Source organism: Trematomus bernacchii, unplaced genomic scaffold (assembly GCF_902827165.1).
Source record: "Trematomus bernacchii unplaced genomic scaffold, fTreBer1.1, whole genome shotgun sequence".
In the NCBI taxonomy this organism is placed as follows: domain Eukaryota; kingdom Metazoa; phylum Chordata; class Actinopteri; order Perciformes; family Nototheniidae; genus Trematomus; species Trematomus bernacchii.
Window position 1 is genome coordinate 2,992,657 of NW_022987839.1, and position 27,498 is coordinate 3,020,154.

Genomic DNA, 27,498 nt, shown 5'->3' on the forward strand with positions numbered 1-27,498 from the left:
TTATACCAATTTAATATCTTTGGGTTTTGTCTGTTGTTTGTACAAAACCAGCAGTCTGAAAATGTCACCTTGGGCTCCGGGAAATGGTGACTAATTTCTGACATTTCAGAGACCAAACAATTAATCTAAAATGAAAATAGCTTGCAGCCCAAAAAGACAAACTGTGAGTGTGTGTATCACTCCGCTGATACACACTGCTGTGCACACAGATGAGTAAACAAACACATATCTTCATCTCTCCTCGAGCAGCAGGACTCTCAGTACAGTAGCATCACTCCTGCAGCTCTTTGTGATGGATGAAAAGTAATCGCCGCGTCTCCGATGTGAAACACATCCTCGTGTGAGCGCCTCTGTATCTGACCCACGGCATTCCTCCTCTCATTACTTACATTACAGAGATGAGGGGGAAATCAATAAGGACTTGGGACCAGAATCATTAAGATAACCACAGGTCTCATCACTTCCTGCAGACACCTGACTCTTATTCATGGAGGAGAAAATAGAGGATCTCAGATAGAGGAAGGGTTAGTCTACAAGCTGCATACACTCCATCAAATGAGAGGAGAGTGCTATACAACACAATCGAGAGCGAGAGAGGAGAAGACGGACACATCACATACTCATCAGTTTAACAAAAATCTGTAATTTTCCTGCGAGGAGATTCAGGCCGCAGATGAGCGCTGTAGAGTAGGATGGATGGCGCCGGTGCATCCCTGCTCTCCATTTTAATCTCCCACTTGTCTTGTGTGACATGGCTGTGCATTTACTGTACATGGAAATCTGGCTTGTAGCTTTATAAATTGCACTATTAGGTGCTGACAGGAGCTGACAGGAGCCGACAAGGCCTTATAATACATACGTACGGGCCACGAGGCACACACACACGAGATAAAACCTTCCAGTTAATAGCACACACACAAGATAAAACCTTCCAGTTAATAGCACACGCATGTCACTCAGCCGGGTCGGGACGCGGTGCAAAGTTTCACTTGTTTGACACTTGTGAGTTTACAATGCACACATCTGAAAGGTAGTGAAAATGAAAGTCAGGGAAGTGATTCATACCGGATTTGTTGCACGGCACAAAGAATCGGATCCAACTTGACCTCTTCACACTTTGAGTACAGCGAGAGAATAATGGTGATGAATCATACTTTGACTTTAACTACACTATTATAGGTATTCATGTGGCACTGTCTCCAGCACCACATTGTAATGGTACTTTTCTTTCAGAGCACTGTGAGCCTTGAATCCTGCAAAGATCCTTCATCCAGCAGAGGCTTTGTGGAGAGCCCAAACTCAAGTTAGTATCCGCTGCGATCCCTCAGGGGCGGGCGGGCGGGCGGGCACACACACACACACACACACACACACACACACACACACACACACACACACACACACACACACACACACACACACACACACACACACACACACACACACACACACACACACACACACACACACACACACACACACACACACACACACACACACACACACACACACACACACACACACACACACAACACACACACACACACACACAACACACACACACACACACACACCCACACTAAGACACTGGATGCATGCATTGAGAGTGTGTAATGATGTTTCTCTTTGTATACAATCACTTTACAAGGTTGTACAATGGATGTATAACTTTGAACTCAGTGAACCAAACACACTGATGGAGCTGGAGAAATGTTCGCACCAAACATCCAGCAGGATTCTTCTTCTGTGGTAACTATATCTTGCCTTCTTCTTGTTTCATCCTTCTCTGATAAGTGTCCAGCAGCCTTCAATGCAAACACTTCCCCATCTTTAGACTTTTTCCTAGATGAATCTCTAAAGTATTTTTCTCCCTCCCAACACAGGTCACGTCTTCTGGGGTACCAGGGGCGCCGCGGTGGCTGTGGCTTCTAGAGTCTGGTTGGCTGGGAGAGGAGGGGGTGTCCAGTCCGGCTGGTAGAAGTGGATGTCAAAAGTCCGAGCCCACTTAGCAAAGACCCTCTTCTCCGTGATGAAGCGGTGGTGGCTGCCCCTCCGCCCGCGCTCATGGGAGATGTACATGGCGCACTCGTCTGGACCCCGCGGCTCGTAGTAGTGGTACGGGACGGAGTGTTGCTGCGACTCCCTGCAGAAATACAGAATAATTATAATTATAATAATAATACGTTTATTTAGTGTTGGGAACATACTGAATGTACTCTTCCAATATCAGAGTCCACATGATAACAAAGGTATCCCAACTGTAGCTGTGTACATGACAGGATGTATGATTACCTAGAAGAGCATCAGGACTGTTTTAGACATATGATAGCTATGTGATTAACATGATGATTCAGCCTCTATGGAGAGAGACATATGACAAGCATGATCATTTCTGATGTGGCCCTTAGCTACAGTAATAGTTGTACCATATGCTCTGTATGTGATGACTACTTCCATTCTTGCAAGGATAATAAATGCATGTATCCTGATTATTGAAGCTCAAGTCGGTGCCGAGTGATATTTTTCCAACATCTAGTATAGCACCTTTCACAGAAATAGAAGTGCTTCACAAGAAAGAAAAAAAAGACCACAGAAACATGAATCCAATAACCACACGAGGCAGAAATGTAAGGTTAACATAAAATCAAAACACAGACCACAGAGTCCCGAAAGGAACAAACATATGAACAGAACACATCACACACATCTCAAGTATAAACAAAAGCCAATGTAAAAAGATAGGTCTTCAGTCGTTTTTTTTAAAGCTTCTACAGAGACAGCAGAGCGGATGTCAATAGAGGGGGGGGGCTCTGTAGTGTTGGAGCACCACTTGAAAAGACACGGTCACCTTTAGTAGCAGAGGGGGTTGACATTTAAAAACCGCTTTATGAGTCACTTCAGCTTCAGTGTTTTTCATGTATTGTTTAAAGAGGTGGACTGATTTGCATTTATTTGTCCGTCTCTGCATGGATTACGTAACCACATTTAATAGCTTTTTAAATGCCACCTGCAGCTCATGACTAAATGAAAAAGACAAATGAAGAAACAAAGTTTAAGCATGAATAATGAAAGTTATGACAAAAGAGCCTCCATTCAGGCGGGCATGAGCAGCGTTTTATATTCACATCATGTATGAGTTCTCTTCTTACATCGGGTGGTCTATACAAAGATGTGTTACTAATTGCTACCCTGCTGCCTGATTTCAAATATGTAAATCCCACTCCCCGGGATACTTATCATGCACAAACTCTACAACTATAAATGTGGCTTTTATTCTGTCGTTAATCTAGATGACTATTTCTTATCAATGTTGATTCAGTAAAAGAAATGTTCTGACTTTTTTCCAACCAGAATATGCACCGCACTTGCATACACTAAAAGAAGTCACAGTATAGTAGGTTACAAAAAGGTTTCGTATGTCTAAAATGATGGAAAATGTCATTATATACATGTCAAAAAAGGTTTCATAATATAGTATGTCATAAAAAGAAATAAAAACGGTGTAGTAATAAAATAAAATGTAATATTGGTGATTGGATTTAGTTAACAAAAAGTCAAAGTAAAGTGTGTCTGAGAAAAGTAAAAAGGTCAGTATGATTGGAAGCTACAGTAAGCTAACCCAGCTACGACCTCAGGCTATTCCACTACCCAGCATGCACCAGGCTGATGTCCTCTTGTGTGCTCTTCTGTCCGACCGCTGGAAGAAGCACAGACTTAAAGGTCCCCTATTATACTGTTTTTCATCAATATATTACAGGTCTCAGATATATACAAACATGTCTCTGAAGTGTTTGGCTCCAAACACCAAAGAGATCATTGCAGCATCCCATAATCCCCTCTGTTTCAGCCCTGTTTCCAAAGTGCTGATTCTCTGTCTGTTACTTCAGATGAAAATAAGGAGCCACTCCCCACGCCCCTCTGAGAGATATTTGGTTACAAAGAACACAATGGTGCTCTAGGAGGAGATTCAGGTGATAAGGTGGTTACCTTGGTTGGTGATTGGCTAATGGTTACACAAGCCAAAACATCGTTATGACATCATAAAGTGGGCAAAATCTGATCAGCTCATTTTCAGACAGGTTTTTATATAAATGGATCAGGACAAAAAGAGAGAGAATCTTTTTTCCTGAAACTTTCAGAGTCTCTTTACACAGAGGGGACACATGTTGATGTAGAAGAGACATGAAAAAGTGGATTTTGCATAATAGGTCCCCTTTAAGGAATACTACAGTTTTTATTTCGTCTTGTCTTGTTTGTTTTTCAGCATTTAATGAAAAACTGCATCTCATTGTGCAATCCTGTGTTGCAGAATGACAGGAAATGATCCTTGTTGTACTAAAGTCGTGGTAGAGTATGCCATAAAGTAATGTAATTAAAATGTTATGCTGTAGTATGTCATTAAAAGTCATGCTACATTAATAAAAAGACTTAGCAGAAAGTCACTGTATAGTTGTCTACCCTTCATTAAGAATTTAAATAATGTAAAATGTCGACAAAACACATTGGATGTAAGTGATTGTCAGTTGGATCACATCCAGTAACATCTGCAGACTTCACTTGTAACAACTTATAGTGATTGCCAAATATGAGCTTAGACAACCATTTGTTCAAAGAAATGAACCGACATCTCTCTCCTCATTATCAAGATTGGACTTGTGCCTATACCCAAAATGATTTAATCAATCAGCAGCGGGAACAAAGATATACTGAGCATTTTACAGTTTGTTCTTTTTTATTGAGAAATCTAATAAGATTTGTTCCTTGTCCAATAAAATCCCCCAATTAAAGCGTTGGCTGAGAGGAAAGAGACGTGAGCTGTAATTTCAAACCATTAAACTCGGCTAATGAGACGCTCGTTGAGTTTGTTGCTATAGGAGCAGGACAGTCCCCCTCAGCTATGTATCCCATCATCCTTTGCATTTGTGCTGAAGGGGAGCAGCGTCATGGTCACGTTATTTTAACCTGCTCAGTGAAAAGAGAGGGAAATATTAGATTTATTTAAGATTTATGAAAGGTTAAAAATCCCTTTTTCTTTTTTCAAAATGCTCAGTGGAAATAATATCAGGGGTTCTGACCTTGGATTATATTATCCTGGATATTGGTTTTGTGTTCACTCTGTTTTCTGATTGCAAAACTTCCTGTAGTTATTTGTGGTTAATTTGGCGCAATATGAAAAGTATGTATTATATGTATTATTTCCATTTCCTCCACATGGCCCGTACTAATGATGAGAACATCTTGAGAGGTTTTATTTTGGTATAATGGCTTCCCTGTAAAGATGGAGTATTCTACCTCCAATAACAGAAACATTAAAAGCTCCTTCATGAGTCAACAACTTCCTGTTCTGAGTATTTTCTCTATAATCAAGTTGAAAAATATGAAAAACTGTTATAGTATAGTGTGTTGAAAAATCATAGTATAATATGTTAAAATATCATGAAAACTGTATGTCAAAAAATCCAAATAAAAGTCGTTTTATAGACTGTTAAAAAAAGTCTTAGTATAGTATGTCGGAATAAAAACGAAAAGTCATGAGATATTATGTTTAAAATGTCGAAAAAAGTTGTAGTATAGCATGTCGAAAAAAAGACATAATTTAGTATGTCCAACATTTTGAAATAAAGTCATACTGTAGTTAAAGGTAGGGTAGGTAAGAATGGAGAAACCGGCTCGAGATCGCTAGAATTTGAAAATACACAACCGGAAAAAATCTGCCACTTCCTTACAGAGCCCCTCCTCCAACACACACGAATGCACACATGACCAATGAGGGCACGAGATAAGTTTGTGCACAGATGGAAGGCTGACAGGCAGGTAGGCCATCCAGTTATTTTAGCCGGGTCGGCTAAAATGATTGGTCATGCTTTTTACAGTACTACGGCTTCCACAGAATTTTTTTTATGTATTTATTGTCAAAGTATTTAATATATTCATTGCTATCGGGATGTTAAGAGCATTCCATGGAATATAACAAAAAGTGTTTCTGAAATAAATGACATACCCCACCTTTAAGTATGTCAAAACAAAAGGTCACCGTCTAGTACGTTGAAAAACAAGTTACGGAATAGTACATATGTCAAGATTTAGAAAAAAAGTCATAGTATAGTATGTGGACAATTTTGAAGAAAAGTTATAGTATAGTTAAATGTCAAAAAAAGTCTTAGTAGTCATAGTATAGTATGACGAAGAATATCAGAAAAAAAAAGTCATAGTGTGTTGAATTTTTTGTAAATGTACTGCAAGCTGAATCTCTCTTCAACAGGAGGCTAGAGGGAAGCCTGTCTACACAGATATGACAGAAAACGTCATTCTGTATACAGTATGTTCAACAAAGCTTCTTCACACACTGTGCAATGATGTGGCCATACAGAGGAGCAGAGTGAGACCCCTGCTTTCTCTTTTATCTCACATGCACACAAATACTAAAACTCTGTGAGAATTATTCTTCATTTTGACTAATCTTCAGGCAATTTAAGCAATCCAAAAACATCTCCAGTCACAGTGACGTTTTATCTATCAGCTGCCTGAATACATTTAGTTTGAATCTTTCTTATCAGGGCGATGTGCTGCTATGAATTTCTATACACTTAGAGCGACTGCATTTACACCTCTGCTCAGAGATGGCAAAAGTACAGACATCCTTTCCTCAAGTAGAAGTACAGATACTCGTGTTTAAAATACTCTGGTAAAAGTAGAAGTACTGACTAAACTTCTTTACTCAAGTAAAAGTAAAGAAGTATGGGCTTTGAAATGTACTTAAGTAAAAAGTACCCATAACTAGCAGCTGTTTTAAAGAGTACCTGACCTCCCTTTATATTAATAGAACAATAATGTCATTGTTAGCTAATGAATGTTTCCATGCTGAACAACGGCAACATGACAACGTTTTCATTGGTCCCTCTTCTTTAGAGAAGACCAGGAAATGATGGATACACGGATCGTGTTCAAATCAATAGGCACGCAATGACTCTAAATAATAATGATCACGCCACCAAACACACATTCAAACTAAAGTAACCAGCCTGTTTGGAAAATGTAAGAAGTAGAACGTACAGTACAGGTATTTGGGTTCAAAATGTAAGAATTAAAAGTAAAAAGTCGTCAGAAAAATAAGTAGTGGAGTAAAGTACTGATACCAGAAAAATGTACTTAAGTACAGTAACAAAGTATTTGTACTCCAGTACTTCCCACCTCTGCCTCTGCTTTATAAAAGCCTCAGTGATGGAGTTAGAGAGCTGATGGTGTTTCACATGCAGCTCCACAGCTCACCTGCAGAAGTCGGGGGCCACCATGCCGTACACGTTGATCCGGTCGCACAGCTCCAGGGCGATGGTCATCGTGAACCAGCCGGTGCTCAGCCAGGAGTTAGAGACTCTTCTGCAGAGGAGAGAGGATCAGGCAGTTAGATGGATTTCATGCGTGGGAGATCACGAGGATTAAAAATGTACCTCGTTGGATTTTTTTGGAATGTGATTAACTGGGATAGATATTTAGAAAATCTCACATTGGCATATTAAGGCAGAATAAAGATTTATCTCGATCCAGAGGTCGATTTTTCTGACTGCAAGATCATTCCTCGCAGCTTCATTAAAATACAAATCTATTCTACGTATCGATGGATGCAAATGAACCCTATCAAATAATCAAACCCTCAATCAGAGAGTAGTCTTGGTTTGCATGTGGTGCAGAAAGTAGAGAAGACAAAGCTTCAGCTGCAGAACCATCTGCTTCACACTGGAGATTTTTCAGTCTAGCCCCGAAGAACTGAGCAGTTTTCTGAGAAATACTTTTTACATTGCATTAGATAGTCTCTCTACATTTAAATGCCCATCAGAGAGACCCCTCTCATAGGGGTTCTGTCAGATGAAGTAACATAACAGCCTGACTATCATGCATTTTTCAAGAATCCCTTGTTGGTTTTGAATAGATTTAATGGGCTCCAGTCATAAAACTTCAAACACCACTCCTAAAAGGACTAAAAAAAAACATTCAGTTCAAAGTAAAATACTCAAAAACTAACACTAAACAAAATAACCAAAACTTTGATTCTGGGGATTTGACAGAAAAATGAATAAATAAGCCCTAATCAAAGTTAGCTGAAATACGCAGAAATGAGAACATGTTGAAATATAAAAGCACACTGTTTATCAGAAGCTTCTGTTATTAAGGCTGTGGAATAAAAACACTGTTTCTCTTAAAGTCGCCTTTAGAGGGTTTTCAAGTTAACATTTGGAACAGCCAATGTGTTTAGGGTGTGTTTTGTAGACCTGATGATTAACCCGACTGCAAATTGCCTTAATGGCCTGAATGGACAGCTAAAATGTTTTCGTCAACTACTTTAGTCCAGACTGAAATATATTTACTTTTAAACAGATTTCCATGAAACGTTAGGCAGATATTCATGATCCTCAGGGGATGAACCCTGACAAACTTGTGGCTCACATTTTGTTTTTGGGTGAAATCACTTCATACATATTGAATGTGTGACCATGACATGACAGCTGGCCCTAGGCTCTGGAACACTTTGCCCCTCCATGTGAGGTCGGCCCAGACCGTAGGGGTTTTTAAATCCACATTAAAAACACACTTCTTCTCTCTGGCTTTCTAATTAGAGCGGAGCATGACTCCTGACTTTTCCGTGTGTTTTATTCTTATTTTGTTTTTTAAGTTATATCTGTTGTAATTTATTGTCGTTTATTGTGTTTTGTAGTAATGTGTTTTTTATTACATGTACAGCACTTTGGCTCGACCAAAAATCGCTTTTAAATGTGCTTTATAAATAAAACCTGATTTGATTCGATTTGATTGACATTTGACAATGGATATGATGGATAATCAATGACCATAGAGAAGAAAGTGTATCCTTCATTGGTGAACTCAAGATCTCTTATCTAGCGCCATCATCAGGTTCAAACTTAGATGTTTCCCAAATCTTTGGTTTGTGACCAAATAGCTGCAAAACCAATGGCATTCCCAAAAGTTTCAGCTATACAGCTATACACTATACATTTAAGATTTAAACCATGAACTGTAATCATATTGTTTTGCTCGCAGACAATCACTGCAAGCGTTCTTCAATTAAATGTGACTTGTAATTGGAGTTAAAGTTGAACGCTTTCTGCAGAGTTGGGAGATCAGTGTCCCAAGATGCCTCCAAAATATGTCAAAGTATGGCTGTAGTACGGGGTAGTAAACCATCAGCATGATGGCATTACTATGAGCATGTTAACATTTAGCTCAAAGCAGAGCATGGCATCTAGCTCCTGTCTCACAAAGCAGTTGGGAAGAAAACTTGATGCTGGTTGGCTCGAAAGCCACGTCTGTAATCGCTGCCAAGCACAGTCATGCAGGAGGTTTAGCTGCTGTGCACTTTTGGAACAATCAGCATTCATTAAATACATTTATAATTTCGAAATGATTCACAACTGCTCTAGTTCTCTCACACACTTATTATTAAAAGTATGAGCTGATTCAGCAGGGATGAGTTTGAGTCCTTCAGCTGAGTCAGCCCAGCTGTGGCCCTGTCACGCTCAAACAAACCTCACTGGGACTATGCCAGGGGACCAGTGGAGGTGTTCAGGCATCCGCTATCAGGTGTATTTTAAGATGGCCTCTTTGGAAACGTCCTTACAAAAACAAATATAAGTAATGCCTGCAGCCTTTACTGTAAATGCTGCAACAGATTCATATATCCGATTAAAGTTAAATAACAATGAAGGAGGAACGAAATGTGTTCTACTTAAAGCACATCATTTATATTATGTGATCTTCCTCATCAAATATTTAAAGAGGTAGCAGGGCCACCTATAGCGCACTGAGTCATTTATGAACGTAAGTATAAGATTGGCCGAGACTTTAAAGAAACGTTCTGGGACAAAGATCACAAAGAGATAGCTTTATGGTGCAGAGCCAACACGTGCGAGCTTTGCCAGATGATAGAAGAAGTGAAGGTTGATGGGGAAAAGAAAATAACTTTTGGCAAGAGCAGGAAATGATGGGCTGGCATGTGATACGATAGGCTTTTTATTATGAAGATGCTGTTAACTAATTATGTGTTTTTGCAAGATATTGTTAATTACAGGAATCAGAATATTCACTTGTACAGTTTACCTTGTTAGGCTAGTATAATGTTGACTATGATCATCTTTATCCACAATGCTTACATTTGGAAATTAGCACTAAACACAGAGTATAGCTGAGGGGGATTTAGTTTTGCAGGTTTTTGGTAATAAAATTAAGCATTATTTGGGTTTAAACTTATTGTTTTTTTCAACAGCTTCCATAACATGTGACCCCGTGACTCTAAACCAATGCAGCATTGTATTACAACACTGGACTAAATAGGTCACATCTTTTTAGGCTGTGTCCACTTTGTTAGAAAACATTCAGTCAGGAGGTTCCTATAAAGTAATAAGGATTTGTCCTCATGGTACGATGAATACTTGTTCTAAATGTCACGGAGATCCGTCCAATAGATGTTACGCTTTTTCCATCACCAAGTGGTGAACAAACAGAGAAAAAGACCAACCGATAAATAAAGCCAAGTGTCAATCAAAAGTAATTTTTCATCCTACCTTTGTTTTAAACACTTTAAACATGCATTACAATAAGCTTTCCTGGTCATCATTTGTTTTTGAATGCTGTAAAGAGCAGCGAGGAGGCAGAAGATGAAGTGCAGTTTGACAGATCTGCCGTTCTCTCGACCACCTCGTCTCCCCGCTGCTTTCAGAGAGCTTGCTACCGCTCCTCGTCTGTTCCCACACACACTCTCCACACACACTCTCAGCATCCACAGCAAGAAACAAAGCTCGGCCTGATAAGAAAAGTGTTGACAAGAACAACCAGGCAGCCATCTCCTCACTCGGTTGATGAGGGTGACACATTCTAAGTGGAGGGTTAGCCTGGCTGCTTGTGAGCTGTTTCTCTTATTTCTCACAGAGGCAGCAGCGTAGGGGGGGACAGACAGACAGAAAGCTTTTAAATAGAAAGCCTGTTGAGCATTTGAATTCTGAGCATTTCCCCCTGCCTGAGGATGGTGGAATAAAAACCACATCTTCCTGGGACACTTTAGAGGATGTAAGGACATGTTAAGAGCTTTTTCTAAACAGATATAAAGAAGGACTTTGGTATCAGACATACTAACAGTCCACTACCTTTCCAAATATGACTATAATCTGAATATGATACAGGACAGGTATCATCTGAATATGATACAGGACAGGTCAACAGTATCATCTGAATATGATACAGGACAGGTAAACAGTATCATCTGAATATGATACAGGACAGGTAAACAGTATCATCTGAATATGATACAGGACAGGTAAACAGTATCATCTGAATATGATACAGGACAGGTCAACAGTATCATCTGAATATGATACAGGACAGGTAAACAGTATCATCTGAATATGATACAGGACAGGTAAACAGTATCATCTGAATATGATACAGGACAGGTAAACAGTATCATCTGAATATGATACAGGACAGGTAAACAGTATCATCTGAATATGATACAGGACAGGTAAACAGTATCATCTGAATATGATACAGGACAGGTCAACAGTATCATCTGAATATGATACAGGACAGGTAAACAGTATCATCTGAATATGATACAGGACAGGTAAACAGTATCATCTGTGAGGATGTTCTGAATAAAGCCTAAAACACATGATTTAGATGAGGGCTGTGTTGATATTAATTCGATTTCGAGAGCATTCTTTGAACTTGAACAAAGTGCATTCAGAATATGAAACTGAATTACGCTCTTTACCATTCGTTTGCAATAATGGAGTAAAGATCATGGAGATGCATGGTTGAGCAGGTCTCCCTTGAAAAAGAGATCAATGATCTCAATGGGATACACCTGGATAAATAAAGGTTTGAAATGAAATGAAAGACAGTCTAAACGTCTGGTCGGAAAGAAAGACACAACTGCTTAAACATTACGAAATACTTCATAATCAATATGTTGTTCCATATTTGCACATTTTGCATATAGAAGGTTGTGTCCATTGGTGATCATTACTGGTGTGAGGAAATGTAATCTTGATCACGGCTGCATAGAAAAGAGAAAATTGATTGAATATATATTCGCATAATTCATTTAAACAATTGAGTGTGAATATTGCCTTGTTAAAACTGGTATATTTTGTGTATGTTATTTTCAATACCTCTGTGCTTTCAAGTTAATAGTATTAGAGAAATTATGTTAAAACAGTATTAAACATGTGTCCTACATTTTTATCACTGTTTTACATAATATTTTAATAGAAGATCATTTTAGGTTTTCACAATACAGTGGCTTTCATGTCATCGGGTCTAATTACTGTGAATCAATGCAGCATTATATAACTATACTGGACGAGTAGGACAAACCTGTTAATGCGATTTTAGTGCTTCCTCTATTTTATACGAATAGTGTTTGGAAAGTCTGTGGCTAAATCAATGCAGCATTTATCAACTGGTCGAGTAGGACACACCTGTTTTTAGTGGATTCTAAAGCCTCTTCTATTTTATATGGATTTTTTGCTGTAAAATTCAGTAACAAGACCAGAGTGAATGTCAAATATCCAAAGTAAAACTAACTGATATGTTCCATCGTGGCAGTTTTTAATCAGAATACATTTCGGAAACATTCTGACACTGAAATAACAAAGCAGATCGTGAATAGAGTGCACTGTGTAGGAGTTGGAGAGCGATTTGAGACACATCCTAAGTTTTGTTATTTTTCAGCAGTCAAGCAAACAACAATCACCTTCCTCTTTCGCCCTACTCCGACCTTTAATACAACAACATTGTGTTTGCTGGAGAAAAAATATCTCCAAATGAACACATCCTGCTGTTTTACCGTGTTGCCAAACAACACCAAAACCCTCTGAATCAATATGTTCACTGAGTGACAGCGTGATGAATAGTGACGCCGCACTTTTGTCAGATTTTCATCTTTATTAACGTCAGTGCAGGGGACAAACAACAGTGTCTGTCCAAAGTGATGCTATCGCTGCCCAAGCACAGACTTCTCATTTTCATTTAATTACGACAGGACCCAGGTTGTCTGGAACATGTTGATTTGTATTGATATGCAAACACAGCCCGGGGGCTGGACTATGACGAGAACAGCACACACACACACACACACACACACACACACACACACACACACACACACACACACACACACACACACACACACACACACACACACACACACACCACACACACACACACACACACACACACACACACACACACACACACACACACACACACACACACACACACACACACACACACACACACACACACACACACACACACACACACACACACACACACACACACACACACACACACACACACACACACACACACACACACACACACACACACACGGACACACACACACACAGACACACACGGATACCTTTAGCAAATTAGAAAACTTCCAAAGTTCAAAGCGCAACATTTTGTCATCAAGCCGTCTTTGGTGGATGCGCGGAGGTCTTAGTCAGGAGGCGTGCAGCTAATCTTCCTTAAGAAGTCTTCCTCATTTCCTTGTTTATGAACATGCTGATGAATAATGTGGTGTGAAATGTCAAGCTCTTAGCTTCAATGGCTGTCTTTAAAAAGGACTGGAAGCAAGCTGTGAGTGGGAAGAAGGATTTATCCCGGCGAAGGAAAGCGTCTCCTCGTGTTTACGCAGTTCTGAAAGTCTAGCAAAACCCCGTTAATGAGTAGTTTAACTGTAGTCTGATCCTTGGGTGTTCAAATCTTATTTCTATTAAAAGAGCGAGAAAAGAGTGCTCTTATTTAATAAAGGAGATGGCTGTTTTCATAATATTGACGCTGAAGTTGATTTGCAACAACACCCAGCAGGCATATTGTCATTTACTTTGAGAAAGATAATCTAATAGAATCAAATTAGTCAAGAAGTGTAAATCTTTCTAATTATGAAGCTGATTCGAGAAAGAGAATCGTGCTGCTCTTTGGTTATTCTGTTGTTGTATTGTGATCATTTCTAAAGAGCAGGTGTAGTTTATTATAATGGTTTGTATGTTACCGCTGAGAGGTAAAGGTCAAACCAAGGAGTTTAACATTAGTTTAAAAAAGCAGACTCTTTGTTGTGAAAGGTCTTTTGCTTCTCGCATTAGAACAAGGCATAGGCACAGTTTATTTACGCGCCTCTAATGACTGCAGTGATTAGAAGCAGTTTGGTGTTGATTACTGATTTATGGTACTTCACTTCTTTCAGGCCGCTTTCCTTCTGATCACAGCTCCCGTTATGTTGCATTGCTCAGGCGTGAAAGAAGTCAAGAATAAAGCTTACATATCTTTTGCAATCACTTCTCACACCGTGTTTTTGTACTTCTTAGCCAATACAACCATATTTATTTGTATATATTTTCTAACGTGTCTTGCTTTACTTAGCTGCAGACTTTCCTGCTCCTGGAATGCTTTGTTTTATTAATATATACATATATTACAGGCTACTTTTTGTTCTTTACAAGTCATTAATTGCTTCAGGAAAGATATGTAACTAAAAATCTCACTTTTATTCCAAAAGATGGTCGATATATATTCCTACATGCTCTGCACCTGTGCTCAGATGGTACATCCACACAGGTGATGTATATTCTTTATCTGTTAGTAGTTTCCTTCAAATTGTAGCAAAATTCCAGAGCAGAATCTCCAATTTACTTTTATACTACTTTAATAAAAAAGAACGACCTTTAAAGGATACTCTTACCCTTTGTTGAAACAAGAAATGATGTCTTTTGAAAAATGTGTCATGTTCTTCAACTTTTAGAAGATACCTATTCATAATTAACTCTGTAGAGTCTTCTAAGTTTAATTAAAGAAGCCCTGTTCTACTTTGTTGGGGGTTTTCCCTTCCCTGTAGTTTGTTAAATACGTTTGTGTGGATGGTCTACAAAGGCTACATTCCCTGTGTTCCCTCCAGAGGGAGTTTCTCTCCCACACACTGCCTGAAACACCTCCATTGGACTCCTATGTTTACTTCTGGGACATAATGACATCACTATGTTACACTCGTGCTTCTATTGGCTAGCGCTCCAACACATTGTACGTGATAGGCTGCGAGGCGGGACATCTCTAAGTGGTTGAGCAATCACAACTGAGCCGGCCAGCTAACCAATCAGAGCAGACTGAGCTCTGGTTTCAGACAGAGGGTGAAAAGAGGTGCTGCAGCACAGGCAGTATGAGGAAAATAAAGAGCTTTTTGAACATTAACGCATGGGGACATGTCACAGGAGAGACTCAGCATACTGATATGAACCTGATTTGTAAATGTAAACTCGACAGTCTATTGTTCTCTGTTGAATACGAGGCCTTCTGTTCCTGCTCTCATTCTCCTTTTTGACCTTTAAAGTCACCCCAGTTTCGTTTTGCAGGACTGTCAATGCTTTAGCTGGCATTTTTCATCTTCTTTTCAGCAATTAGATTTACTTTTAAAAGGGTCAAACTGTCTTTTGGTAACTGAATGAGCCTGACACCTACACACTTCAGTTTTATTCCAGCACTACCTTTCCCAAATGAATCAAGTAGAAACCTTACAGTAAAACACAGTGAGACTGTAAGTGATTAGAACAAAGCATTATGGGAGCATAACATTATGTATATAAATAAAAAGGGATAAAAAGTCATTAAAAAAGCTAATTTGCCTTTAATCATCGGTTGAGGCTCATTCGGGCATGGCAATTGAACACAGAGGATGCAGAGGGACACCTGTTTTTCATTGCTCCTCTGCCAGCTTTATTAAAATGGGTGGATGTGACACCAGCCCACACCGTCTTAATTACCTTTACTGAAACGGCATAACCCATAATTACAATTACTGGCTTGCAGGGTTGCCGATCGCACAGTTGATTACCCAGAGACTCTGCTACTACTGCAGCTCACACAGCTTCACAGTCCTGGAAAGAACTATAGGATTCATTCTATAAATGCGTTAAACTGTTGTTATTTAAACTTTAAACTTGTATCCATCATTAAAATGATGTAAAAGCATTGAGGCTTTCTTCCTCTCTCTTCCCACGCTCCACAGAGCTGAAATGACCTCAAATAAGCCCCACGGATATTAATGCCAAATGCTATAAAAAAAGATAACAGTACATCGGAAGCCGCTTGCTCCCTGTAAACATTTCAACATTTAACATGAATGAAGACACAGATCCTGAAGGAGGTCTTGGCCATTCAACAAACGCTGGAGTCAGATTCAGTCTCCAGCAACACTCCGGACAAAAGGAGAGAGACTAACAGTGTGTGTGCGTGTGTGTGCGTGTGTGCGTGCGTGCGTGCGTGGGTGTGTGTGTGTGTGTGTGTGTGTGTGTGTGTGTGTGTGTGTGTGTGTGTGTGTGTGTTAGCATTTTCATTAAGTGCTAATGGCCTCAAGACTGAGGACTCCGCTTGGACTCATTACATTTGAGCCCTCTAACACTGCTTGAGAAGAGACGCTGCAGAAACTCAAAAAGACGTTCTAAATCATTTGGACATCACACGTAAACAAAACATTATTTCTTCTTTTCATTGCAAGTATATTTCACATTTACTTTGAAACATTTCCCTCGGTACATTAACTCAAAACTCAATGCCTTTCTAGTTTGATTTTCAAAAACAAAATACAGATGGCGATGCACCGGCGTGTTTTGCAGCACCTCTCTTCACCCTCTGTCTGAAACCAGGGCTGTTGTGATTGGTTATCTGCTTAGAGATGTCTCACCCTTTGTCTATCACGTATAATGTGTTGGAGCGTTAGAAGCGCCAGTGTTACATAGTGATGTCATTATGTTGCAGATATAAACAATGGAGCTGTTTCAGGCAGGGGGGGAGTGTGTAGGAGAGAAACTCTTGGATTTCAGTCTTTGAACCATTGACCATTGACATGCACAAAAAGCCTATACAACACACTACAGGACATGGGACAACCCCAAAAAGCAGAATAGGGCCTCTTGTGATCTAATGGCAGGACAGTATAAGATGTGTTTCCCTGATGTCAGGTGATGATTTTGTGATGACACTGGTTTTAAATAGAAACCTATCCTTGCTTTCTATATGTGAAGCTGCCTCTAAAGTTAGCAGGCTTGCATGTTGCGCTTTGAGTGTTTCTTCACCTTGGGCGAAAAGTGAAACCATTACATTCAAACCATGAAGACTGACCACTTCAAGAAATAGACTTCTGGAGCCCTGAGGAGAAACTCTTATCACACAGCCTTCCAACTGGACTAATATCAAACTAGACTGTGAACCTCACGCTGCGGCACATTTCTGCCTCCTCTAGCAGGAGCTATTTGGCCAAATCATTTCCATAAATGCATCATAAAAGTAAGGTCATTTATTAAAGAATTGTGGCACTGAGAAATATTTACTGGTAACCAGATAGACAGAAATCTAACTGTGCTTCGAGCACTGATTATATATATTAATAGGCTTGAAAATGCTACACAACAAGATGCTCTTATACCCAAAAGCATTACCACAATATATAACCATGTCACTGTTATTCAAGTCTCCAAAGATTCAACTAATTATCTGTACGAAAATACTTTTAAGGTCACAATACTTCAATGCCATCTTTGTCACTAAGTTTACTGAAATGACTGCGTATTATTTTTCGCCATGGTTGTATACTTATTTGTATATTTTATTACTAATGTGTGCTTTACTTTTTTAGTATTTTACATTTCATTTCTTTTCTTTTATTACCTGCTATTCAACTTTTGCTGTAACATTGTAAATGTCCTCGCTGTGGGACTAATAAAGGATTTCTGATTCAGTAGTTCTTTTATTTATTTTCAATTGAGGGATTATTCAGTGAAGTAAAAAAACACATTTTCCCAAAGCCCTAAGTGAAGATGCCAAATTGCATTTATTCCAAAGACTCCCAAATCACATTAGTCAAATAAAAGGCAGCAAATGCTCACACTTGTACCAACAGTATATATATTTTCTTTACATGTTGCTTATCCTCTTACTTGGAAAATAAGGACTGATTTTCTGTCAATCGTCGAATAATGTAATCGAATCATTATTCAAACACGCTGTCCACAATGCATCTCTCATATAAAATCCCCAAAACTGAATGCATTCCTGTATTTTACATATCACTTGAGCTCATCATGTTAATGTCGCAGTTTTAGCCTTAAAGGGTGAGGTGCAATATGTGCAATATATATATAAACCTGGCTGCTAAATCCTCAGAACTGTTACAGGATGTGTATTTTGTAAATGGTGTAACTTACTTTTATTATAATTTTGTTATCTTCAATACTTTTTTATGCATGCTTCTTAGGTAACATTAAGCTTTCTTTGGCTCTTTTCTGCTGTAACAATGTACATGTCCCCTCTGTGGGACTAATAAAGGTATTCTGATTCTGAACTCTCCCTCACCTGTCCTTGCCGGTCTCCTTCTTGAAGAGCTCGTCGAACTGCAGCATCTTCTGCCAGGAGATGATGTAGACCTTGAGTTTGGGCAGCACCTGGTTCATCAGCCTCAGGTTGTTGTACACCAGGCCCTTCCCGTCCCTCCTCATGTAGCTGCTGGGGCCCCAGAAGATGAACACCGTGTCCTGGCTAGCGTTCAGCAGCTCGTGGCGGCTCCTCAGGACGCGCTGCATGCTGGAGTGAGCGACCACGCGCAGGGATGTGCGGCGGCCCACGTCTCGGGCGAAACCCCGGGCGGTGGGAGCGTCGTTCATCCGGATGACACACTCCGATTGGTCGATCTCTTCCCCCCGACCTCCTCCAATCAGGTGACCCGAACTCGTCACCAGGGCGCAGGTCTTGCAGTGCATCCTGGGAGGCTGGGGAGGGAAGAAAAACAAGATTGAAGCAAACAGAAAATAGATAAGATACGATAAGAATAAGAATAAGATAAAAAGTACATTTTTGCGTTGCAGCAGCATAAAAAGACATGGCATTGAACAATAAAAATTAAAAGACTAGAAGTATGTTGGGAAAATACTGAATGTACTCTTCCAATATCAGAGTAGCACATGATAACAAAGGCCCTACGTAGCTGTGTACATGACAGGATGTATGATTACCTAGAAGAGCATCAGGACTGTTTTAGGCATATGATAGCCATGTGATTAACATGATGATTCAGCCTCTATGGAGATAGACATGTGACAAGCATGATCATTTCTGACGTGGAGCTAATCTAAACTAAACATTGTATACTGCTTTGAACCGGTATTCCTCCATCTTGTGACTGTGTAACTCCCTCTCTTGTATATCAGCATGTGAAGGACACTGCTCAGGAACTAGTTGTACCAAATGCTCTGTATGTGATGACTACTTCCATTCTTGAGAGGATAATAAATACATGTATCCTGATTATTGAAGCTCAAGCCGGTGACGATTGATATTTTTCTAACATTAAACATTCCAAAATGTAAACATCTCAATAGAAATAAAATAGCATTAGAATAAAAAGTTGAAAATATACATGTTGAATTACAAATGTACAGTAACTTTCTTTTGCAAATATGATGTTCTGTGAATTGAAATGTGTGGCCTCTTTATTCCCAGTGGAAGCACTCGCAGCACTGACAGCTGAATTTTCAGTTTTTTCTCCATATTTTCAGTTTTTTTTCCAGAAGTCAAAATTGCTCTGAAAGTTGTGTTTAGCCCCGGTTTATACAGAAATATGCAAAGCAGACAGGAAAGCACACCTAGGGGGAGTGTGGTAAAAAGCCTCGCTGTGTGTTTGAGGAAGAAAATGCTTTGTTGACAAATGGGTAGTGGCAGAGCCTCCTGGGGATGTGTAGCTTGTCATATTGCTTTTGCGATAGGTAGAAACCCCGGGGTCTTACAAAGGATTCACCTTACATCTTTCTCCCACTCACACACTACAGAGGAATGTGTGTTTACCTCAAAACAACAGGCCGGGTGCACAAAACGCATGTTGCATTCTTATCAAATATCAACCTAAAGTACTCAGCATATTATATATATCAAACTCAGCAACTCTAGAGGAATATTGTGGAAGATGTTACTGATAATAACATCACATATATGATAATTATGTGATGTTATGAACTGAATATCTTCTGGTTTCAGAGTCTTGTTAGCTAAGAAAACAAGCATTTTAAATTTAGCATAAGATACACTTTTAATGTCACATTTGTCCTGAAGTTCCACAAAAGATAAAATCTGATAACTACTGTATAACAATATAGAAGTATTGAATTGTGGATATTATGACATGTTTCACTATTTCCTGACAATGAATCGACTAAATCGATTCAACAAGAGTACAGTTTACACATTGACCAATAAGAACAAAGTATCAGCCCATCATCAGATGAGTCATTTTATGAAACAAATTGTATTTGTTTTTTATAAGGACATCTTGTATAAGGACATATTGAGTGTTTTGTTGGATTATATGACTATAAAGTATTACAAAAATACAGTACAGTTATATGTCATCATGTTGTTGTTAAAGACCCTGCCACAGATTAAACTACACTGGAAGTCATGCTTCTGCACACATACATTAAGAATGTGCCTTTTTCTCTCTGTGCATGAACATTAATCATGACCATAAATCTATTTATGTATAAAGCTGCTCTACATGTTGTTAGAGTGTTAGAGTGTTAGAGTGTGTGTGTGTGTGTGTGTGTGTGTGTGTGTGTGTGTGTGATGTTATTCCTCATGTACTTTTTATGCATGCATGTGGGTGTGTCTCTGATTTCCCCCCCTTGCACTGAGCAGCAATGATATGCAAACCAGGCCCTGCAGAGCCCTTTAATGCACCCTGAACTATCTCCCCAGCAGAAGTATGATGGTTATTTACATTCTTATAGCCATAACAAATGTACATTTCCATGGCATTAACAAGAACACATGATTATAGCTGGATGTGAGTGTGAGTCTAGGAGGGAAATGTGTCGTTATCACCTCATCTGCTGACTTTGACTTAGTGTCAGATCACCAGACGAACGGCCTCATCTGGCTAATGAGACCTGGAGGAGCGGCGGCACAGAGAGGAAGGTGTGAAAGAGAGCGAAGTAAAGCGATAAAAACAAAGAGAAAGAAAGTCTGGCTTAAGAGAAAGAGATATATGGAGGCAGTGAGAGCCACCCCGGTGCCGTAGTGTTTGATGAAATGTCGAGCTAATGAGGTCCTAGCGGTCTACACCATCACCAGCAGCAGCATCCATCCATTCCTCCCATCTTCCTCCCATCTTCCTCCCCCTCCTTCTCCCACCTGGCAGCCAATCTGGCCACAGAGCTGCGGCACCAGTGGAGCAGGTCAGAAATCCCATTTTCACCCGGGGGCTTTTAAGTGGCTCCGCAGACACTATTCTCTCTTCCTCTGTCTCACGGAGAATTTAAGTGGGGCTTTGCTGGCCAGAATTGGCCTCTTCAGGGAGCTCCGTCAGGCTATTACTGAGAAATAGGCTGGATGTCTGGACAAGACTCCCTATTTTAGCCGGAATTACGTGACCCATCCAATATGGAGGATTGGTGTGAGGCGATTGAGTCGAGGTAGTTTATCTCGTTCATTGCCGGTGCACAAGAGAATACTAAAGATCGGATCAAATGTCTGTCCAAATAAAAATCCAATCAAATATTATTTATAGAGCCCATTATCACAAAACCCACCTCAGAGGGCTTTACAGAGCAACACACATGAATGAAAATGATGTAAGAAAATTCAAAAGATATGATAAAGTTACAAGATAGAATGTAAAATACAAACAAAAACAGTAAAATAAAACATATCTTAGGCCCAGGAGGATTACATTACATTGCATTTAGCTGTCGCTTTTATCCAAAGCAACTTACAATAAGTGCATTCGACCAAGAAGATACAAACTTGAAGAAAACAGAATCATAGAAGTACATCAGGTTTCATAGAGCTAAACATTTCAAGTGCTACTCAACTGGCTTTAGATAAGCCAGTCCTTTGTTAGTATATAAGTGCTTTGATAGTCATTTTATTGCTTGAAGTGGAGTCGAAAGAGATGAGTTTTCAGTCTGCACCGGAAGATGTGTAAGCTTTCTGCTGTCCTGATGTCAATGGGGAGCTCATTCCACCATTTTGGAGCCAGGATAGCAAACCGACGTGTTTTTGCTGATGGGAACTTGGGTCCACCTCGTAGTGCTGGTGCAGCGAGCCGTCTGGCTGATGCAGAGCAGAGTGCACGTGCTGGGGTGTACGGTTTAACCATGTCCTGGATGTAGGAAGGGCCAGATCCATTCACAGCATGGTACGGATGTTAGTAGGTTGAAACCAGCCCTAACTACATGCTTTATCAAAAAGGAAGGTTTTTACCATTAAATAGCATCTTAATTTTTTATTATAATGAACGGTGTCTGTGTGTGTTCAGTCAATCTTGTTATTTTTGGCTTGATGATGATTGAAAGGATGATCATTTAGTTTTTTACTTCCATACTTAATTGTTAATGACATGAGATGAGCTGTTTAATTCTGTGTCGTGTGTTTATTGTGTGTAAATATGTGTTTGGATGGCAGGTAGAATTGCTAATGCTAATGGAGATTCATGCTAATGCTAATAGCTGGTGCTTATGGGGATTCTAATAAAGACATGCTGCCCATCGTTCCTAGAAACTGGACATTTCATTCAGATTGATTTCATCCTCGACAAAACAGCAATGGAATCTGTGCTCAATGATTCATGTGATAAATGGTTCATAATTCACATGTATCATTAACAGTGGCGAACCGTCAGTGCCTTCAAGGTATTCAGAGAATACCCTGGAACACTCAGATAAAACAAACAAAAAATCGATTTAATTATATAAATAAAATGTATATAAAATGTATATAAAATGTATATAAAATGAATAAATGAGAATCGTATCTGTGTTGTTGATCTGTAATATTACAGTGTTACGTTGATTTGTTTGTCCTTCTCGGACCATGCACTACGCATTTCAGTGGTTTTGTGTTAGAAAAGAAAGCAACCAATCAGATCTTGTTCTGGGTCTCTGCGTAGAATATCCTTCAACCAGGGTATTCTATATCCTTGATAGAATGCCCTGGCCGTTGCACTGAATGAGAGCGTACGTTTGGATTGACAGTTTGATCAACCAATCATATATTGATTTGTAGCCAATGGGCGTATTCTTTCAGAGTTTCCCTCGGTTCCAGGGTACTCTAGTACCCCATTCACACCAACGGTGTTTCGGGGCCGGTTCGGTGCTGGTGCTTGAAAAGCACCGGGTTTTCCTGTTCACACCGCAGCAGAGCAGCCTCTAAGCTCCGGAATCCGGTTCGTTTCGAGCACCAAAAAGTTGTCCGTCTAGAAGCAAGAACCGCATACGTCACGCTTACGTCGGAGGGGGGCGAGATTAACCTGAGCTAACAGTTAAGGCGAGTACGGCAAATAAAAGTTGTAACCAGCAGTAGTGCTGAGCAAAGTGACTAGAACGCAACCACACACTTGTAAAAAAAAAACACGCTTTATAAAGTCAGGCAACACTAACCAGGCTTCGTGTGATTCTGTTTATTTGTACCTTACTTTGACCATCCGTTCGCTGTTATTGATCATTGTGGAGAGCAGGCAGACGTTTTGTTTGTTATTATAGCAGCTATCGGATGGAATCAATACATGGGCTGCACAGGTTGTCATGTCCGACTATCACAAGTAGAATCATAATGAAAAATACGTCGGTAAAAAGTGCCTGTAGAAAACGGCTTAGCAAGTAGTCAGTTTAGCTTCGGTTGCTATGCTAACATCACCCATGTTATACCAGAGAAACTTTCATAACAGCGTTGTGATGCCAAACAGCGTCAATTCAGACTGACACCAAACAGCGTCAATTCAGACTGACACACATTCACTTAAGGGGAACTGGGGATATGTATCAGCTGCTTGTGTGACAGTCAGACAGTGAATACTTTAGAGCCGTGTGAGCTAACCCGGAGCTAACGGGAGAATACACTCGTGGAAGAGCAGCCAGCACTGCAGCGGTCGGTAAATGCCGCTGAAACACATTAATAAACAATGAACCACGGCACTCTGGAGAAAAGTATAAGGTTGGAGAAGTCGTTATTTAATTTAATCTGGCTTCGTATGATTAAAAGCAACGCAGTCCCCGGCCCGTTGTTGTTGTGAGGTGAGCTCCGTTGGGGAGAAAATCAGCGACGTAAACTGTGACGTCATGACGCAGCAGCGGCAGCACCAGTCGGGCTCTGAGCGGTGTGAAAAGAGCCGGAGCTAAACCGAAGTACCGGTTCTGAACCTGAAAAGCTCTAGCACGGAGCTTGAACCGGAGTTGCGTTGGTGTGAAAGGGGTATAGAAGGCCCGCTAGTTAACTGGCTCGAGACAGAGGATCTAGATGAATGCGACGAAGCAATTCATGCCGTTTTATTGTGTTTAACGTTGAAATGGTAAGTGCAACAGGTGAAGATGAAGTTGTTGCGGAATTGTTGTGAGTACCCTTTTCAAGACGACAATTCAGTGAAAAGACGGACATTATAACGGGGGGGGGGCGGCAGCGGGGGGTGTGTGTGTCTACAGAAGGTCCAGTTGTGATAGACACGGTTCGCCACTGATCATTAATGTGTTTGAAATCGCTGGCTGTGTTCTTTCATTCACAACAAACTACCTTTGATCCTTTTTATGAGATTAAAACTGCAGGTGTTTGGGTTTTCGTTTAAAGTGAAGGATATCAGTGTGCCGTTAATCAAAGCTGCAGGCAGCAACGTCACACAAATGAATATCCAATCAAAATTAATTCGGATTAACATTAGGCTATTTCTGTCTGACTGGAGGTATACAAATAGACATAAGAAAGAAGAAAACATTTGTTCAGCTTTGCTCAAAACAAACACAGATTAATCAGTGATAAAAGCAAGTCAAAGTAGTACTACTTGCTTTTATCACTGTAAGTCGCTGCCATCCGACTTACTGTAACCATTACACTGAGGCAGTTATTAATGTAACAGACAGTACAACTAGACCTTTTAAGAAGCATAAATAATTCAGCATCGATGCATGTACGGCACAAATGTATAAGTCAACCGTACCCTCGTGTGAGGCTGTGGCCTTCCTTCAGGGACGATCAATATCCATCTTTAATCTGATTCATTGTAGAGGAGCAGAACCCATGAAGATCAAATATCAGAACCAGAATCCGGTTTATTTAGCCAAGTAGTCTAACACATCCAAGGAACTTGATTTGGTGTATAGCGGATACATGAATACAATAAGAGGAATTAAGCGGAAAAATTAAAGAACAAATATTTTACTATTTTTTTAAAAGCTTTAAAAAAAAAATATTTTAAAGGTAGTGTAGGTAAGTTTGAGAAACCGGCTCGAGATACACTTTTTGTTATATTCCATGGAATGCTCTTAACATCCCGATAGCAATGAATATCGTAAGTGCTTTGACAAAAAATCCATACAAAAATGTCATCTGTGGAAGCCGTAATACTGTAAAAAGTACGACCAATCATTTGAGCCGGCCCGGCTAAAATAACTGGATGGCCTACCTGCCTGTCAGCCTTCCATCTGTGCACAAACTTATCTCGTGCCCTCATTGGTCATGTGCGCGTTCGTGTGTGTTGGAGGAGGGGCTCTGTAAGGAAGTGGCAGATTTTCTCCGGTCGTGTATTTTCAAATTCTAGCGATCTCGAGCCGGTTTCTCAAACTTACCTACCCTACCTTTAATTGTCAACAATGATACAAATAAATGTTGACAAGAATAGAAATAAACAAAAAAGTGAGTAAAAGAAGGAAATGGCAATTCAGCTGAAAAGAAAAATATGTCCAGTGTATCAGTTCATAATTTAAACAATATTTGATCGTTGTGAAGCTGCTACTCAGATTACTTTGTTGATTAGTTAATAAATTGTTAGTTTTTTAAGTTTAAGTTTAGGGTTAGGGTTAGGGTTAAGCTCAGCGTTTCCGCCAGGGTGGCGTCTTGCTGTCATTTTACGCTCTTATTCAGCTCGGAAAGCCCTGAACTCGAGCCGAGGGCGTCCAAAAAAAAAAATAATTCAAGAGAAGATCAAGTTTTTATCGCTTGAAATGACGAAAAGGAAAAAGGACATCCCTCAGTTGGAGGGGCAAAGGAGTCTGGTGGGATTATTTTCGCCGCCAGTAAAGCGTGTTCCTGTGACGGAAAGTGTACTGCCGGCGAGCCTTGACGGGGGGTGCTAGTGGAGCACGCGCGTGAACTGCGAGTGCCGGAGCCTCGCAGCGGCGAAACTGAGGCTCCGTGGTAAACTGTGGTAACATGAAGAGCCGTTTAGGAGCCGAAAGAGCTGGCTCTTCTTAGTGAGCCGAGCCAAATGATCCGGCTCACTAAAAAGAGCCGGAATTCCCATCACTATTACGTAAAGAGATAGTATCTATAACTTAAGGGACGGCTCAATTCAAAATTCAAGTCACGTGACACGACGTGACGTCACACCCCCCCCCCGCTCTCGGGGTGGACGCCCTCTCAGCCCTGGTCTGGCGGAAACACTGGTTGAGCTACTCTTTTCCAGCTATTGTTTTGCCCAAAACTCAATTTAAAATCATAGCAAATAGAGAAAAGCAGTATATTGTCCCATTTGAGAATCCTGACCCAGTGAGCTCACTCCTCACAAAGCGACATAATAATTTGTTTTCGTTTCATAATGAGTCTTCTTGCCTAATAGTGTAACCTTGTCCCACTTGGTGCAAACACCGGGAGCCTGCCCTGGTTTCATTAAGCTGACACATCCATCCACAGCGTCCTACTGAAGGTACAAAGACACCGACAGACAACAGTCACACGAGATACAACAGTCACACGAGATACAGGGTCCCGCGATTCAATAAAGTCAGACTGAAGCACTCCTTTGTGCTCCAGTCAATCCTCTCAGTAAATACAGAGCTGAATCCCAGATCAAATGCACGCTGAAGGCTCCTTGGACATGTTTTCTCTCAGTGATTGTGCCGTTATGTTAAATGTTTGCTGTTTGTTGTTCATGTATTGTGTCTTGATATTTGTCTATGTTGATGTTACACATGGAGCTGCTGTGATGCAAGTCAAATTTCAGACTTGATCATTAAAGTATCGTACATATCTCCGCTCCGCCCTCCTCTGTTTCCTCTTTCTGCCCGGCGACGCCTCCCTCACAGGGAAACATCTCTGACCTGCCCGACTCTCTGACCCGAGGAGAACATGGCTGTCAGAGCGGAGGGGATTAACCTTGAGAAGGAATGAGGATGAGAGGGTGGGAAAGAGAGAAAGCTCTGGTCCTGGACCACCTGGGGAGGCAGAATCTCTGAGAGCAGAGGGAGACCGGGGACCAAAGACAATGTTCTGCTGCTTATTAAGCTCTGAATAAACATGAGTGTGTTTCCAGTGTTAATAGGTTTGTTCTGGATAGGGCTGCACCATTAATCAACATTTGAAAAAGTGACTTACTATTAGCTAATACAAGAGGTGGGAGAAGTATGCAGATCTTGTACTTAAGTAAAAGTAAAAGTACCAGAGTGTAGGAATACTCAAATGTTACTA

General features: G+C 40.3%; 1 protein-coding gene across 1 annotated transcript in view; it reads right to left on the reverse strand.

Moving 5' to 3' along the window:
* Positions 1-1,623: 1,623 nt before the first annotated feature.
* Positions 1,624-27,498, reverse strand: part of st6galnac5a (ST6 (alpha-N-acetyl-neuraminyl-2,3-beta-galactosyl-1,3)-N-acetylgalactosaminide alpha-2,6-sialyltransferase 5a) — a 50,380-nt gene continuing 24,505 nt past the window's right edge. Inside the window, exons 3-5 of the mRNA XM_034153186.1 lie at positions 18,415-18,827; positions 7,270-7,377; positions 1,624-2,143 (exon numbers count right to left, since the gene is read on the reverse strand). Coding sequence (XP_034009077.1) covers positions 1,885-2,143; positions 7,270-7,377; positions 18,415-18,827 — 780 coding nt within the window. The 3' untranslated portion in view covers positions 1,624-1,884. The remainder of the gene's footprint in view (positions 2,144-7,269; positions 7,378-18,414; positions 18,828-27,498) is intronic.